The sequence below is a fragment of the Chiloscyllium punctatum genome, chromosome 24, assembly GCF_047496795.1.
Source record: "Chiloscyllium punctatum isolate Juve2018m chromosome 24, sChiPun1.3, whole genome shotgun sequence".
Taxonomy (NCBI): Eukaryota; Metazoa; Chordata; class Chondrichthyes; order Orectolobiformes; family Hemiscylliidae; genus Chiloscyllium; species Chiloscyllium punctatum.
The window spans coordinates 82,154,082-82,171,343 of NC_092762.1; the positions used below are offsets into that span (position 1 = coordinate 82,154,082).

At 41.5% G+C, this 17,262-nt stretch overlaps 1 protein-coding gene across 1 annotated transcript in view; it reads left to right on the plus strand.

The window, feature by feature from the left end:
• LOC140494751 (insulin receptor-like) overlaps positions 1 to 17,262 on the plus strand; it is a 260,114-nt gene that overhangs the window by 215,247 nt on the left and 27,605 nt on the right. The window contains exons 7-11 of the mRNA XM_072594310.1: positions 457 to 583; positions 2,151 to 2,395; positions 3,628 to 3,795; positions 6,386 to 6,587; positions 16,094 to 16,368. Coding sequence (XP_072450411.1) covers positions 457 to 583; positions 2,151 to 2,395; positions 3,628 to 3,795; positions 6,386 to 6,587; positions 16,094 to 16,368 — 1,017 coding nt within the window. The remainder of the gene's footprint in view (positions 1 to 456; positions 584 to 2,150; positions 2,396 to 3,627; positions 3,796 to 6,385; positions 6,588 to 16,093; positions 16,369 to 17,262) is intronic.

Genomic DNA, 17,262 nt, shown 5'->3' on the forward strand with positions numbered 1-17,262 from the left:
TCTAAACCTGCACCATTACTGGTATATAACTTCACTCAGTTTCCCCTCTGACCTGGTACCCTCGGGAATCAAAGGTCACGTTGTTAAATCTAAACAACAAGCATATAAATGGATTTAATCTTTTAAGCTAATTTTTCAATCTGAAATTTGTTGGCATTTACAACATTTTTTCTTCCACTTTATTTAGAAAAGGAAATCGTTAAAAAATTGTTATTAATTTAAGTTTTCTGTTGAAACCCTCCCCTTGCTGAGTTAGATTTCCATCGAGATCCCTTAGTTTCTTATCCAAAAAAACATTCAATATGTAATTGCTATTTAATAATGTGGAGTTGGCACTGCACATTGGAATTGGACAGAAAGTTGGTGGCTGTGTTGTTCGAAGTACAAATTGAAAGTGTGTGTGAGAGACAGAGAAAGGAAATTAATGGTTTTTTTTCTCTCCCTACTCTTACTTAGGTGAAAGTCAGCTCCTGAGGTTTGTTTCCAATAAAACGGGAACAGATAAAATAATGTTGAAATGGGAGCCGTACTGGCCACCGGACTTCAGAGATCTCTTGGGTTTCATGGTGTTCTTCAAGGAAGCGTGAGTATCTTACAGGATTCTGTTTCTTGAATATATCCTGCTTTGGGTTAGCGGTAAATCCAGTGCACTAACAGTATGTAGTGATCTTTGTGTGTGTGTGTGTGAGATTTTTCAATCAGAAGGGAGTCATTACCTTGTAGGGAGCACATCACAAGTAATCGCAGCTTTGTCTTTAGTTCTGATGATGTGGAGATGCCGGTGTTGGACTGGGGTGGACAAAGTCAGACGTCATACAACACCAGGTTATAGTCCGACAGATTTATTTGAAATCACAAGCTCCTAAAGCTTGTGATTTCAAATAATCCTGTTGGATTGTAACCTGATGTCATGTGATTTCTGACTTTAAGTTCTGATGGTGCACGCTCTGCTTTAAACAAAAATATCATAAAACTTTTACCATGCCCACTTGTAGTGAAAAAGGCAAGTTTAGATCTTGTTAGTGATGGCGGCACGTCGTATGGGAGCATTATCATCCCCAAGTTACACTCAAACATTAAAACAACTAAAAATCTTAAATATTTAATGAAAATTTCCTTTTTAAGTAAAGCAGGGTGTATATCTTCACAAGATCATTGCCCTCAAATGGGTATTGTTGGGGTATTGGTCCAAATACTGAACTGCATTGTTTACATAAATATACTGGCTACAAAATCACCATAGAGATTGGACATTCTACACCAGCTAGTTCACCCCTAACTCCCAAAGCTTCTCTGTAAGGCACAGCAATAATGTAATAGCTTGCTCTCTACTTGCTTGGATATGTGCAACTGCACTTCACTGAAGCTTCACATCATCCTGGACAAAGCCGCTCGTTTGTGCAGTCTGTTCACCCCCTTAAACATCCACCACTCCCATTGAGCATTTATCCTTGCACACGATTGCAAATGTCGATGTTTTTAAGTCAGCCTGTTCAGATGTGTTCAAGGACAGGCTCTTATGTTGCAGTGGTATTGTCCTTGTATCTGAGCCAGGAGGCCACGGGTGTGCAATAACATCTCAAGCAGGTTCATTAAAAAATGTCTTTTAAAGAAATCAGAGTGTTCTGGAGCAGGTGGGACTTGAACCTGTGCCTTTTGGTTCAGAGGTGGGGACACCACCTCTGTGCTGCAATAGCCCTTTAGTTGCAGGTGTAATCTGTCTTCAAATGAAAAGCAACTTATAAAGAAATCTTATAAAGTTCCACTATGTAGAAAGACAAGGGCTCCAAAGGCATGAGAACTCTATCACCTGCAAGTTCCAATCCAAGCCATACATCATTCTGACTTGGAACTATGTTAAATTGTTGCTGGGTCAAAATGCTGATATTCCCTCCTTAACAGTATAGTGAGTGCATTTATACTACAAGGACTGTCACAGTTCAAGAAGTGGCCCTCCAGCATCTGCTCAAGGCCAACAAAGACTTAGGCGATAAATGTTGGCCTTGCCTGTGGTGTCCTTATTCCCAGAATTTTCATGTTTATGAAGATGAGTGATATTCAAGTTATCTCTCCAAGTGTGGGGAATGCAGGGAATCACCTGTTCCAGTTGGGTGATGGGTCTGTCTTTATTTGTGTGTTCCCTGGAACAGCCCCTATCAGAACGTGACGGAGTTTGATGGGCAGGATGCCTGTGGGTCAAACAGCTGGAAGGTGGTTGATGTAGAGCCCCCTGGGCGGTCCGAGGGGAAGCTCCAGAACCCAGGCACTCTGCTTCGTGGCCTCAAACCTTGGACACAGTACGCAATCTTCGTGAAGACCTTGCTCACGATAAGTGACGAGCAGCACAATCATGGAGCCAAAAGCGAGATTGTCTACATCCGCACCACAGCAGGCAGTAAGTTTTCAAAACTAGGTTTAATTAATTTATACACCTTTCACTGGTACTCTTCTGCACAAAAATGCCATCCACACCCATCATTACAATTTCCAGTATACCCATACACACGTTTCATGTGTTATTTCACCACTGATGGTACTGCAACCGCACATTGGGTTGGCTTCTAGCTTCTGTGCTAGCTTTACAGAATATGACCCATGATCAAATTAATTTTGCTTTCCAAATTGCTGTATATTTTGCCATGAAATGTATATGATGAAACTATATAGCCAGAAGGTATGACACTGAACTGCTGACATATTACTTTTACATGCTTAATGCTGCTCAGCCTTTTCACCCCAGTTCATGTGATTGCTAAATCTGGACTGGACATTTTGCGCAAACCAATAAGAAAAATTGTGGTGGATTCAGTTTAGAAACTGGGTTATTTGAGCAACTTTTCCTTGTGTTCTCAATGTGCAAGTATGATTACTGTTATTCTTTACAGTGCTGATTCAGGGTACCATAGGATAAAATAATGCTTAGGCAGAGACCAGTATGTACTTTTTAGTTAGAACTGTATTGCTAATCCAGACACCACAAACTCCAACACACTAATTAACTTGTTTCTGTGATATATTCACCCAAATACCCCTTAATTAACTTGCAACTTTCACTTGTTGCACAGTTCTTTTTGGTCTCAGAATCTCTGCCTTCACTTGTGTTGGGTGTATTAGTGTGAGTTTAATGCAAAACTCCCTCCATTGTGCCTCAGTTTGTTTCATTCAGACTTTTGCTGCTGTTTCAATGGCATGATTATTCTGAGCAGGAGAACATAAATCAGGAGCTGACACCTCACCACAAACCCACAATGCTTGTAGTCACATAAATCTGATCTATTCTTATTGTTCACATGTTGCATTCTGAAGAGTGTACCTAATTGCACACTTATTTCATGAGCCCTCTGAACTTCGCGTTGCTTGTGTATTTCCCCCCTCCTCCACTACCAATACACAAACACATGGGTGCACTCACAGAAGCACGTACATATGCACGTGCACTCTTTGAACTTCCTGGGCCTGGAGACTTGTTTCACACTGTTCCATAATTGATGGGTAACTCAGTTCTCTGGAATAGGCTGGATAGATCAGAGGGTCTTCTCCTGTTCCTCTTTGCGCATAATGTTCTTCAACTTGTAAAGGAAAAAAAAATCTTGTGAAGATTCTAAATCATTCCTGTTCTCTCTACAGCTCCTTCAGTCCCGTTGGATCCCATATCTGTGTCCAACTCATCTTCCCAGATCATTCTAAAGTGGAAACCTCCAACTGATCGCAATGGGAATATCACCCACTACCTGGTGTTCTGGCAGCAGCAGCCAGAGGACAGTGAACTGTATGAGTTTGATTATTGCCAGAAAGGTAAGTTGCAGATTGGGTGTAAGTTGATAATGGGTTAGCAGATCTGAGTATATCTCAGTTGGAACTAATTTGTTATTTATTAATCTAGCTACCTCTGCCTTAAAAATACTCAGTAACTCTGCCTCCACTGCTTTTTGGTGTGTTGAACAGCCTTACAACTCTCCAGGAGGAAAAACGATATTTATTGCTATTTAAATCGACGATCCCTTAAAGTCAGTTATAGAGTCATGGAGATGTACAGCATGGAAACAGACCCTTCGGTCCAACTCGTCCATGCCAACCAGATATCCCTAATCCAATGAAGTCCCACCTGTCAGCACCTGGCCCATATTCCTCCAAACCCTTCCTATTCATAAACCCATCCAGACGCCTTTTAAATGTTGCAATTGTACCAGCCTCCACCACTTCCTCTGGCAGCTCATTCCACACACATACCACCCTCTGCGTGAAATAATTGCCCCTTAGATCTCTTTTATATCTTTTCCCCTCTCACCCTAAACCTATGCCCTCTAGTTCTGGACTCCCCACCCAGGGTAGAGGCTTTGTCTTTTTATCCTATCCATGCCCCTCACGATTTTATAAACCTCTATAAGATCACCCCTCAGCCTCCGACGCTCCAGGATAAACAGCCCTGACCTTGATTAGTTTAGATTAGATTACTTACAGTGTGGAAACAGGCCCTTCAGCCCAACAAGTCCACACTGACCCTCTGAAGAGCAACCCACCAGACCCATTCCCCTACATTTACCCATTCAAAGTTTGGGAGAAGATTTGTAGCTCGGATGCTCCTTGTTGTGGTTCTGTTCGCCGAGCTGGGAAATTACCCATTCACCTAACATTATGGGCAATTTAGCATGGCCAATTCACATAACCTGCACATTTTAATTTTGGATTCTGGGAGGAAACCGGAGCACCCGGAGGAAACCCACGCAGACACTGAGAGAATGTGCAAACTCCACACAGGGAGTCGCCTTGAGGCGGGAATTGAACCCAGGTCTCTGGCGCTGTGAGGCAACAGGGCTAACCACTGTGCCACCGTGCTACCCACATATTCAACCTCTTCCTATAGCTCAAATCCTCCAACCCTGGCAACATTCTTGTAAATCTTTTCTGAACCCTTTCTAGTTTCACAAAATCCTTCTTTTCTAATGCAGTTATGTTCATGTGCAACCCTGCATTATGGAAAAATCGTGCTTTAAAAACAGCACTTAACCTGTTGGCGATTTAGTCATGTCACAGCCAACACATGTTTTGAAAGTTTGCACTTTAGAAACAGCGTCCCCATTTCATCATTTGCAATCGGGGGCGGCATGGTGGCCCAGTGGTTAGCACTGCTGCCTCATAGCGCCAGGGACCTGGGTTCAATTCCTGCCTCGGGCAACTGTCTGTGGAGTTTGCACATTCTCCCCATGTCTGCGTGGGTTTTCTCCGGGTGCTCCAGTTTCCTCCAACAGTCCAAAGATGTACAGGTCAGGTGACTTGGCCATGCTAAATTGCCCATAGTGTTAGGTGAAGGGGTAAATGTAGGGGAATGGGTCTGGGTGGGTTGCTGTTCGGAGGGTCGATGTGGACTTGTTAGGTCGAAGGGCCTGTTTCCACACTGTAGGGAATCTAATCAAATACAGCAAATTTGCTTGAAGAAACACACATTATAGCAGAACAACCTGTATTTTTAATCTCTGTTCCCTAGTTCTAATACCTCCCAGATGGGGAAACATACCTGGCTTGTCCACATGAAATCTTAACCATTTCACTGCCAACCCTCCTCCTGGCTATATGAACTGCTGCAATGTGTAATAGCAAGCAGGTGACATTTAGACCACTCCAAACTGACTTGTGGTTCTTGAAGTAAGTAGACTAGGATAAAATCCCTACAGTGTGGAAGCAGACCATTTGGTCCATTGAGCCCACACCCACTCTCTGAAGCACATCTGACCCAGACCCCCACTTCTTGGTCTGTCACAGTTCAAGAAGTGGCCTACCAGCATCTGCTCAAGGCCAACAAAGACTTAGGCGATAAATGTTGGCCTTGCCTGTGGTGTCGTTATTCCCAGAATTTTCATGTTTATGAAAAGGAGTGATATTCGAGTTATCTTTTCGAGAATGGGGACTGCAGAGAATCACCTGTTCCAGTTGGGTGATGGGTTTGTATGTATTTGTGTGTTCCCTGGAACAACCCCTGTCAGAACGTGATGGAGTTTGATGGCAGGATGCCTGTGGGTCAAACCGTTGGAAGGTGGTCGATGTAACCACCCTATCCCTGTAACTCTGTATTCCCCATTAGCAGAAAGGTCGAGAATCAAAGAGCGTTGATTTAAGGTGTTTTCAAAAAGAGCAATAGTGGTAAGAGATGAACATACTCAGTTAGTATTTTGGATTTGGAATTCACTGCCTGAAAGTGTAGTGATGACATTCAGTCATGGTTTTCTAAGGAGAGTTGGGTAATGTTCTGAAAAGAATATGTTTTTAGGGCTATCAGGCAAAGTGGGGGAGTGGGATGAGCTGGGTAGCTTACAGACTCAACACAGATACAGTAGGCTGAACAAACTCCTTCTGTGCAGTAAATCATTCTATGATTCTCTGATTCTAGGTTTAAAGTTACCGTCACGAGCATCTACAACACATGCTGATCCCGAGGATAATCAGAAGCGAAACCAGACAGATGCTAATCACATCCCTGGTGAATGCTGTGCATGTCCAAAGACTGAGTCACAGCTTAAACGAGATGCAGAGGAGGCTGCCTTCCAGAAGACATTTGAAAACTACCTGCACAATGAGGTGTTTATGATCAGGTAACCGAAGGCAGAAAGTCAGTTCTTTACACCTCAAACGGGATAGAACATTATTGCTAGTGTGTAGCAAGTGGTATTGTGAAGGTTGCTTGCTGGAATCTGTGCGCTACACTCACTCTAAGTTGCAATCTTGTACAAGGGAATGTACTGAATATCCCAAGTGGTACTACTTGTTCTAAACTGTCGCCCAAAATAATTTCCACCTTGCAATCTCCAGTTCATTTATGTGACAGATCACTGATTCGTAAACTGTCAGGTAATTGATTCCTTTCTGTGGGTGAATCCTCCCATAACTTTAAAAAAATAACAGAACTTGAAGCAGGAGCCATTCAGCCCCTCAAGCCTGCTGTACTCTTTAATGTGATCGTGGCTGATCCCATCTTGGCCTCAACTCCTGCCCACTTCCATGACCCTTCAGCCTGTCACTAATTAAAAATCTGTCTCCTCCTCAAATTTATTCAATGTCGCAGTATCCATTGCAATCTGGGGGAATGAATTCCACAGATGAAAAGGATATTTTTTTACGTAGGGAAATACGCTTTAGGAAGACCTTTGTCATTTTACTTATTATGACATTAATATTTTATTTGCTAATCCTCTGTTCTTTGAGGATTAGTTGGATGTCACCATTGGATATGTTCTGCTCATTGTTCAGAATTGGTTTGTTACTGGTGTTACTGTGCCCTCTTGTGTCAGTAAGCCAATATTGCAGCAATTCTACAGGGTTCGGTTTCAACACTTTTTTTTGCCATTGCCAGCAATTCAGTTTAAAACAGAGTTCCTGTTTGCTACATTTCAGACTTAAAATGCATTTTTAACAGCCAGCTGAGGGAACGTTAGCAACCCAGTTACACAGGAGAAAAACATTGCCATAAGATTAAGTCAATTTGGATTCATAGTGCTTTTCTCAGTTGTCTATGCTAATTCAAAGTAGTTAGTGCATGTGTATGTACACTACAATTTGAGAATCAGAATAGTCAGACAGATTACTTAGTTGCTTTCCCCATTCCCAAGAGAATGGCTTGGACCATCCAAAATGCCGATTGATCCTAAGCCAAAGTTGAGCAGGAGAGACTAAATCAAGAGTTTGGGCAGCTCAGAGCTCCCATGGCTGGAAGCCAACAATACAGGGATTGTTCAAGCGTAAGCTACCATGGGGAAATGTGGACACTATCCAGACATGGAAACGAAAAGCTTGCCTCCTAAAAGGATCTCCTGTTTTAGCGTGTCACAGTTCATCTGACCATGACACGCGATGATTCGAACCAATTTGATTTGATTGTGTGAGACATCTTACAAGCCATCCATTCACTTAGCGTGTGCTGCTGCAGGTCAGGCCTAGGGCACTCGTGTACCTCAAAGATCCTGGAAAATGTGAAAATGTTGGTTTCTCGGAATGCAGCAGTATGTGCTGTTACTAAAACAAGTAATTGTGGTTAATTTCCCTTACACTTTATCCTGTTTTTTCCCCCAAAAAACAACTCAGTGCAGCAAAATCAGACTTAATCATCCAGGATACAGACCCCAATACAAAATTTTCAAAACAAAACTCATTTTAAGTGGATGTTTTACTTTTGCAGACCTACACCTCAAGAGAGTGGTACTAAGGACAGTAGGTAAGGGAGTGTCTAAATTCTGTGCTTCTGAAATCATGCTGGGTGGTGTGCAGGTGGCTGTGTCCATAATTTGTAATAATTTTTAGAAGTTGGGGGAATCAAAAGAAATGAAAGATCAAATTACAATTGTTTTGACACCCCTTTGTTTGAAAAACGTTTAATTCCGCTTTCGCTTTTCATTCTGTGAATAATCAGTGTTCTACACAAATATAACCAGAGAACTGTTACTTTTGGTCATGGATATTTGCACAACTAACTGCGTTTTTACAGAGAGGTTTAGACTCCAGTTATCTGAATGCCAGAATTCCAAATAGTTATAAGTGATAAGTAGCTCAAATATGCCCCTGAACATCTTTAAAAGATCGGTTGGAGGCTTTAACTGAGCATTTGTTAGTTAGCAAGTTTCTCCAAAGACTTGGTTCCTCTACGATAGCCATTCTTCTTCACTGAACCCGATGGTTAGTTTGTGCATGCTAGCAATTTGGTCACCTCTTGGGAAGCTAATATGGATCTTTGCCCAATCATCCTTCCTGGTCACTTTTGGCTCAATCTGTCAATGACTAGGAACCAGAGCCCTGGCTGGTTCCTCTAAATCTACAGAGTGAAACAGAGCCTCAACTTCTAAATGCTCTTGAATAGTCCCACCAATTTGAATGGTTACATTGTTTTTAAGCTTCTTTGTTCTGTAGTTGATCTTTTTACCTTTTGAACAAATAGGGTTGAGGATCTAAAATCTGGATATAGGACAAACCTGTGCCTGACGTCGTCATAAACAGTTGAACCTTGTTGAAATAGACCATACTTCTAGTGATTCTTTTGACCAGTCTCTGGGGTCTAGATCTTCAGGGTCAAGAGAAGAGCAGTAATTGGGAAACTAGTCAGCAGTGACTAATGCTAGATTTCCCTTATAAGTTTATCTCCCCATTTTAAAGCATTCTTTCCAGTTCTGTCTTTTGAGGCTGTATGGAAGGCTACTGCTGGCCTATTATTGGCACCTCTCAGTTTGCCTTGTATTTGGTTGTGATTTTAAGACTGCTGTTTAGGACCAGGCCCTGAAGAGAGTTGTTATGTGACATTGTTACTCACAGCCCTTAAGCTGATTCTTTTTCCTTCTTTGTTTGTTTATGGAATGTGAGCTGTGCTGGCAAGGCAAGCGTTTCTTCTCTAACCTAGATTGTGCTAGAGAAGGTGGTGATGAGCTCCTTGATGCTTAGAGACATCTAAAGCGCTACTAGAAAATTCCAGGATTTATATCCAGTGACAGTGAAGGAATGGCCTATAAGGTTCCATGTTACGATGGCATGTGGCTTAGGGGGAAACTTGTAGATCCCCAAGTGCCTTCTGCCCTGCCCCTTCTCAGTGTTAGAGGTTGAGCATTCAGAAGTTGCTGTTGTAAGAGTTTTGGTGGGTTGTTGTAATGGATGTTGTAGACAGTACGCATTGCTGAGAGAGGTGACAGGCATGATAGTCAAACAGGGTTAAGATTTCTTTTCCCCCTGAAGAGGGGATTTTGTTTGGACTGACTGCTATCAGTTTACCTTTGACTATTTTTGAGTTGATATTGACTGCAGGTGCTTTGTGTCGCTATCAGCTCTTGGTGAGTCACTTTAGTACATTATTTTATAATGCCTGCAACATGACATCATGTAATGATAAATCTGTAATTTTGCTGCTTAGATAGAACTGAATTTCAGATGTTCTGGCCGTTTAAGACGTAATCTAAATTCCTGTAAGAGCTGAATTGGTGAGAGTTTAATAGTTTGGTAAGATATACTGAAGGACACTGTCACCGCTTACAGTAACTCGACTTTAACAGGAAATTTAAGTCAGTTGCTATAGATTTAAAGGTGTAGGATAAACAAAATAACATTTTGCATTTTGTCGACCAGATTTGTTAGCCAACAACGAAACATAATAAAAGAAAATAATTTGGATCAGGAAAATTAATAGGAACTGAACTTGGACCTTAGTAAATTTTCTCACTGATCATTGGGTTGGGTGGGAGGCACATTGCTAACAATTAATTTTGAGATAAGAGTGCAAACATGAACTTGATTTTCACGAATATGACAGCAAACACAGTGGAAGTTAAATAAATGTTTATATAGCCTAAGGGAGGCCTCTTGAGTGTGGTATTTCTTAATGAAGTTTGTCCTTTTAAAATTGGCCTTTCTGTAGTTTAAAAGCTGCCCCTGCTGTTTTTTAAAATGCACAATGGTGGAGGTTTAGGGGGCAGCTCGTGGGTATCTTTATGATGCGTGTAGATGATTTTAAAACAAAATTCGGAATTGGAAATTAAGCTTCAGGAATTTTTAAATATATAGTATTAGACTAAATTGGGAATAACTGAATCAACAGTCTTACCTCGAGAATATTACAAAATCCTGATAAATTGGACTATGACCTCACAAAATGAAGCTGCTACAACTAAAGATGAAGGAGACCAGTTGAGAACTTTAATCGGGCAGTTAAGTTGTTTACGTATGCCACCTAGACTGGATCAGTGCTGTCATATATTTCACTTAAGTACCATGTTGAAATACACCACTTTTGGAGACTTTGCAAAGACAAATAAGGCAGCTTTAAAAGTGAGCTTAGATCAGTGTGCACTTATCTTCAGTCCTGTATGATCCAGAAGGGGTAACATTATAATTTTTAGTGAGCACCTCAAGTGCAGCAGAATTCATTTATATTTTTACTGGAAGAAGTGAGGTATGTTGTCTGTTTGTTTGGAAATAAAAACCAAAAAGATGTATTAAAAGAACCTAAGCAGAGAAGCCACATGCTAGTAGAAGTGACAGGTTTAGCAAAGGTAGTTTTAAACAATTACCTATATAAGGACCAGCCAGGAAAAATATGCCTCTGGATTGCCGCAGTGATGCTCCTTTGCTCTGGAACAATCCCCCTTGATGAAGGGTGTTGCTGGTAGAGATTGAGGATTGACCTTCGAAGTATAAAAGAAATGTTAGCAAGAAAATTTCAAAATTAAATTGGGTTGGGGCAAGGAATCCGCTAACGAATTGCTTTGGAGAAAAATCTTCCGTCAAAATAATTATTTGGTGTCCTTGAGCAGGGACACCTTGAGTTGTAATAATAGTGTTTTTAAAAACGTTATTGCCTGTCCCTCGTTGCCCTTGAGAAGGTGGTGGTGAGCTGCTATCTTGAACTACTGCAGTCCATGTTGTAGGTAGACCCACAATGTCATTAGGGAGGGATTGTGACCCAGTGACACTGAAGGAACGGTGATATATTTCCAAGTCAGGATGGTTGTGTTGTTTTGAATTGTTTAATGAATTGGGAGAACAAAGAAGTGTCCAGGCTGTAATTTTTTGTACCTAAAGGTAGAGGGGAATGTAAAGTTATTAAAGATTTTATCACAATGTGTAATGCATTGTATTATTGTTAATAATTGTCTTTTGCCCTTTTAAAGCAAGAGCGTTAGAATGCAAATTACAGAGGTGCTGGTAACAATCCTTCAGTTTTCCTTGGATTCTGAGAATTGGAGTATTGCAAACACTATGCATGTTCAAAAAAGTTTGGCCCAGCAATTACAGACCAGTCAATTTAACTTTGGTGGGGAAGCTTCTGAAATAGAATTAACAGTCACGTGGAAAAAAAATAACTTGATTTGGACAAGTCTTTGTGGATTTGATAAAGGAAAATCACATCTGACTAGGTTGCTGCAGACTTTTGAAGACTTTAATAATAATGGTTAATGAGAGGAAGACTGTTACTGTGGTGTACATGGGCTTCCAAGAGGTATTCAGCACGGTGGGACGAGAAAGTGAGGGCTGCAGATGCTGGAGAGTCAGAGTTGAGAGTGTGGTGCTGGAAAAGCACAGCAGGTCAGGCAGCATCCAAGGAGCAAGAGAGTTGATGTTTTGGGTATAGCCCTCCATCAGCCCAGTCACATTCCTGATGGAGGGCTTATGCCTGAAATGTCAGCTCCCCTGCCCCTCAGATGCTGCCTGAACTTCTGTGCTTTTCCCAGCGCTACACGTTTTGACCCTGACTCACCAGCAACTGCAGTCCTTACTTTCTCCTAGTCACTGAAAACCTTACAGGGAAGCCTCTTCCAAGTTCTCCTCCCTTCATGTGTTCAATACAGTACCACACTGTAGACATGTGAGCAAAGTTACAGATCATAAAATGAAAGGGACAGTAGCAACATGGATACAAGATTGGCTGAGGGAGAATAAACAGGGGAGTAATGGTTAATGGTATTTTTTGAGCTGGAAGGTTTGTCGTGGAACCCTTGCTTTTCCTGAAAGACGTAGGTGATCTAAATCTTGGTGAGCAGGTTACAAATTCAGAGTCTGCAGATGACACAAAACTTAGGAGAATTATAAACTGAAGTGAGGAACTTCAAAGGGATATTGGCACGTTGTTGAAGTTGGCAAATAGGTGGCAGATGATCTTCAATATGGAGAAGTCTGAGGAACTGTAATTCACGGTCATTTACATACCTGTCATTAAAAGAACACTTACTCACCCAAGAAATTAGTTTGAGCTGAAAATGTGTTGCTGGAAAAGCGCAGCAGGTCAGGCAGCGTCCAAGGAGCAGGAGAATCGACGTTTCGGGCATAAGCCCTTCTTCAGGAATGCCCGAAACGTCGATTCTCCTGTTCCTTTGATGCTGCCTGACCTGCTGCGCTTTTCCAGCTGACCCGTTTACCTCAGTAGTTTCTATTTCTAGTATTAATATAAATACAAGAAATAATGCCGGTAAAGGTGTTGATACACAGCGGGTGTGACAGTGGGAACTAAGATATTGTATACAGGAGTGCATACAGCACATTTGTCCACGCAAGTAGTTGTTCCTATGTTACAATAATGACTGCTTTTCAATAAGAATTTAATTGACTTTGGAATGCTGTGATAGTTATAAGATGGCTGCAGTTGCTATAACTAAGGACATGCTACACGATGTATTCTAGTATATCACCGAAGTGGGTTTTATAAATGCTGATTAGCCATGGAAAGTGTAGCAAATCCAGGCTTGATTGTCCTTGTTCCTTGATTTTCTTGTGCTTTCTCATGGAAGCTTTTGAATGACAGTCGTCACAGTGGGGTGCAGAGGGAGTGCTCCTCTCTACGACTGAAACTAAATTGACCAAACTCAACAAAGCTGAGGTGAAAGCTAAGAGTTTGTGGGTCCCATGTGTGAGGTTGCAGCGAGCTGTTGAAAGAAAAACGCTGATCTGAAATTCTTCTGACTAATGCAAAAGGTTGCGGGTGTGGGAAATCTGAAATGAAAACAGAAAAATGCGAAACATTGCTCAGCAGATCAGGCAGCATCAGTGGAGAGAATTGAATTGAATTGAATGAAAAGTTTACAAGTTGCCATTTATGGCATCATCTTGGGTTCAAGGTACCTAGGGGCAGATTCTTCAGTACTAGTTTTTAGGAAAAATAAAGAAGTAAACAGTCCAGTCGTACAGATCTTAGGAATAAATTAGAAAATAGAGAAATACAAAGTTCAGAACAACAGTCCTTTAAACGCAGTCCACTCTCGGCCTTAACTCCAGTCTGTGCCAGGCTTCACCATAGAGTTTCACATCTGAGCTTTCATCACAGCCAGGATAAATCAGCGATGTGTAATAGATTTTCAACAAGTGACAGGAAGGAGGGTGTAAAGTCTGTGAAGAGGGCAGATCTGTTCTAGGGCGTACAGCAGGCGAGGTTAGATGACAAAAGGCTTCATCGTACGAAGCCAAAGAAAGTGGTAATGGAACAAGGATTTGAGGATCTGGAATAGCTACACAGCTGAACTGACTGAAAGGCAAGTAAAGGAGTAGGGAGCGAAATAAGAGGGAAAAATTAATAAACCGGCAAATAACATGGAACACAATCAGGTCAGAGGTTGTGATTTAAAATTGTAGAACTCAATATTGAATCTAGAGGGCTAAAAATTTTTATTAGTACTTCTTGATAATCTTTTGTTTTAAAAAGGTGCTTTTAATCCAGTCAAGCTGCAATTGATGTTGACTGGTATTGTACATGTAACACCTTTGGTACCCGTGCTAAGTGGATATTCATCATCTGTGATATTGAAACAAGCAAAGCCATTGAGATCCCACATTGTCCTCCAGGGACCATTAGTGCTTAGACCTGCAGTGCTAAGTGAAAGTGTTGCACAAGGGAACAATTTTCACTGTAGCTTGTCTAATTGATGTCAGTCCGTTTGATAAGTGTTGCTGTTAGCCTTGCAGTCTTACACGCCTCCACTTCAGAGAGGAAAATTGATAATGGTGGAATCTCTATCCCTGCCGCAGCAACCCAATCTTCCCTTGATATATTTGTGCTCAATTCAGTAAGGGTTGCTGTTTAGCAATTGGGAGAGAGAGCCTGGCAGATTTGTTTTTCAAGTTAGATCACTGAAGTTATTCAAAGCATCAGAATTGTGTTAGGTGAGACCCATGGGTCTAAATGATTGAATGATGTCCATGCCAATACTATTGGCTTGACCTTGAGCTATTGGCAAAGTCCCGATCTATCTGTCAAGGTTAAGTGCTGCATTGTTTAATGCAACATGCCAATAATCTGTGAGGCAGGGACATGTGCTAATGTGTACATGCTTTTGCAGTTCAAACTTAAATAAATTCCAGAAACTGAAATAGTTCCTATTTATAGGGGACACTGCGCCAATGGACATAACGTTGCAATGCGTTGTGGTGACCTGGTTTTATCTATACCCCATAGCACTTTAACATGAAAGTTTAAAACTGCCCTTGAATCTATGTTTTGGTTTTGAGTTCCTCGATTTGTATGTCTAGATAATCCCATTTGATTATCTGATTTTTGACTGCTGCTGGCAGGTTAAGCTGTTGCAGGGTATAAAGGCTTTAACGTGCTGCTTTATCCCACTTATGTGCTTGCACCCTCGCTGTTGTGTTCTCACTCGCTGGAAGAACCTCATTCACTCGGCACAGCTGCAGTAATGGCACTGCCTGGCATCCTGTAAAAGGGCAAGTTAACTGCATTGGGAATGAAGCAGAATGTTGGTCTGTGATAAATTCATTCAAGCCAAAATAATCTAATCCTGTCTTTTATTTCAAAGTGTGTGTGTTAGGGTGGCAAGTGAACGAGACGCTGCAACCAGGGATTCCCATGCTCCCTGCTTTCTGTGTGCAGTGTGCAGTGATTCCCTGATCGGCTGGGAGGAGACTGGGTCTTGTCTCGGTAGCCTGAAATTTTGCACTGCTTCTACTGACTACACTCAAATATTTGGTCCTGGTTGCCATTGGCAGCAGGCGTTCACTTGTTATCCAGTGCTTACAGTGAGCAATAGCATACTGTCACGTTATTACCCAGAATCACAGAACTAACAGGGTCCAGAAAGAGGTCTTTCAGCCCAACATGCCTGCCCTGGCTACTTACCATTATTCCCTGCCCTTCCAAAACTAACTTATATGCTTTCCTGTATTTTCCTGGGTATGATAGTATAGTCAGTCCAGAGATTTATCGTTCTAATTCTACCATAACGTTCTGAGAAATTGAATTCAACTTAAGATGAAAATAAACCAGTCCCTATTTATAAAAGTGACCATAAGGCTGTTATAGAGACCCAGCCGGTTCACTGATGTTCCCTAAGAAGGAACCTATTCTTAGCCAAACCTGGTCTATATATAATTTGAATCTCTCACCAATATGTTGAACCTTAATTGCCCTTTGAAGTGACCTCTCGTGTCATTCTGTTATAACATAGCCCAGGAAGCTGGCAATGAAGGATCAATGCCAGTCTTGCCAATCACACCCTCTTTCCATGTATGAATTGTTAACACTGTTCTGGCCATTACATTGCCCTTCCTCACCACTGCCGTCACTATGCTCACTTTTAGCAGTTAATGCAATGTTTTAAAACTGCCTCCTTGTTGTCATTGGTTTTAGACCTTCGCGAAAACGTAGGGAGCTGGGAATCTTTTCAAACAGCAGTGCTCTGGATGTGACCACGTCTAGCTCCATGAGTAATGTGTCTGCGACAAAATGGCCCGAGGAGGAATATCCAAAATTTTTGGAGAAGGTGTGGATGAAGGAGTCCCTGGTAATCTCCAACTTGCGCCATTTCTCAGGATATCGCATTGAAATCCATGCGTGCAACCATGAAGTGGAAACTGGAGGATGCAGTGTTGCAGCTTATGTCAGCGCAAGGACCATGCCTGAAGGTAGGGCACAGAGAAATGTTTGATTTCCCGCAATTTTTATTCAGGTGCCAGGAAAGGGAGTAGTCTGCAGTCACTGACATATGAAAAGCAAAAACGGAAATTACTGGAAAAGGATGTAAGTTTGCTCACTGAGCTGGGAGGTTCATTTCCAGACGTTTCAGTACCCTGCTAGGTAACATCTTCAGTGGGCCTCAGGCGAAGCAGTGTACATGACTCCTGCACTCTATTTATATGATTGGGTTTCTTTGGATTGTGATGTCATTTCCTGTGGTTCTTCTCAAAACTTGCTATTACTGGAAAAGCTCAGCAGGTCTGGCAGCATCTATGGAGAGAAATCAGAGTTCACGTTTCTGCTCTAGTGACCCTTCCTCAGATCGAGATTTTACTTATATATCTAAGGAGATCAAATGGAGGGAGAAAAAGAGAGATGTCAGGAACTCCAATGTAGAACCATCCAGTGAGAGGTGACTGTAAGTGCATTATAACTGTTGACATATTGTATAGGGAATGTTGAAATAACATTTTATAGTGACCAATGTTGACACAAACCCTGACCAAAGCATTTTCAAAACCTAATGTTTGTGGACATGATGTGTTAGTCCAACACAAAATCTAGGATGGGCAGAGGATTATAGTGCATGAATAAATCAAACTGCAGTATAATCATAAGACACATTAAAGCCAAAGCACTCATTTGTATCGCTCACTGTTAAAATTTACAGGAATTGCCTTGTACAGCAAGGGCTTACCCTTGACATGTCAACAATGTTAGCAACATGAAATGATATAAAATATTGAATTTAATTGAATGCTTAGTTCCATTTTTATCATTGATGCTGATGTTAATTTTTTAAAAAAACAATAGAACTGCAAATCAGGAGATCAGAAACAAAA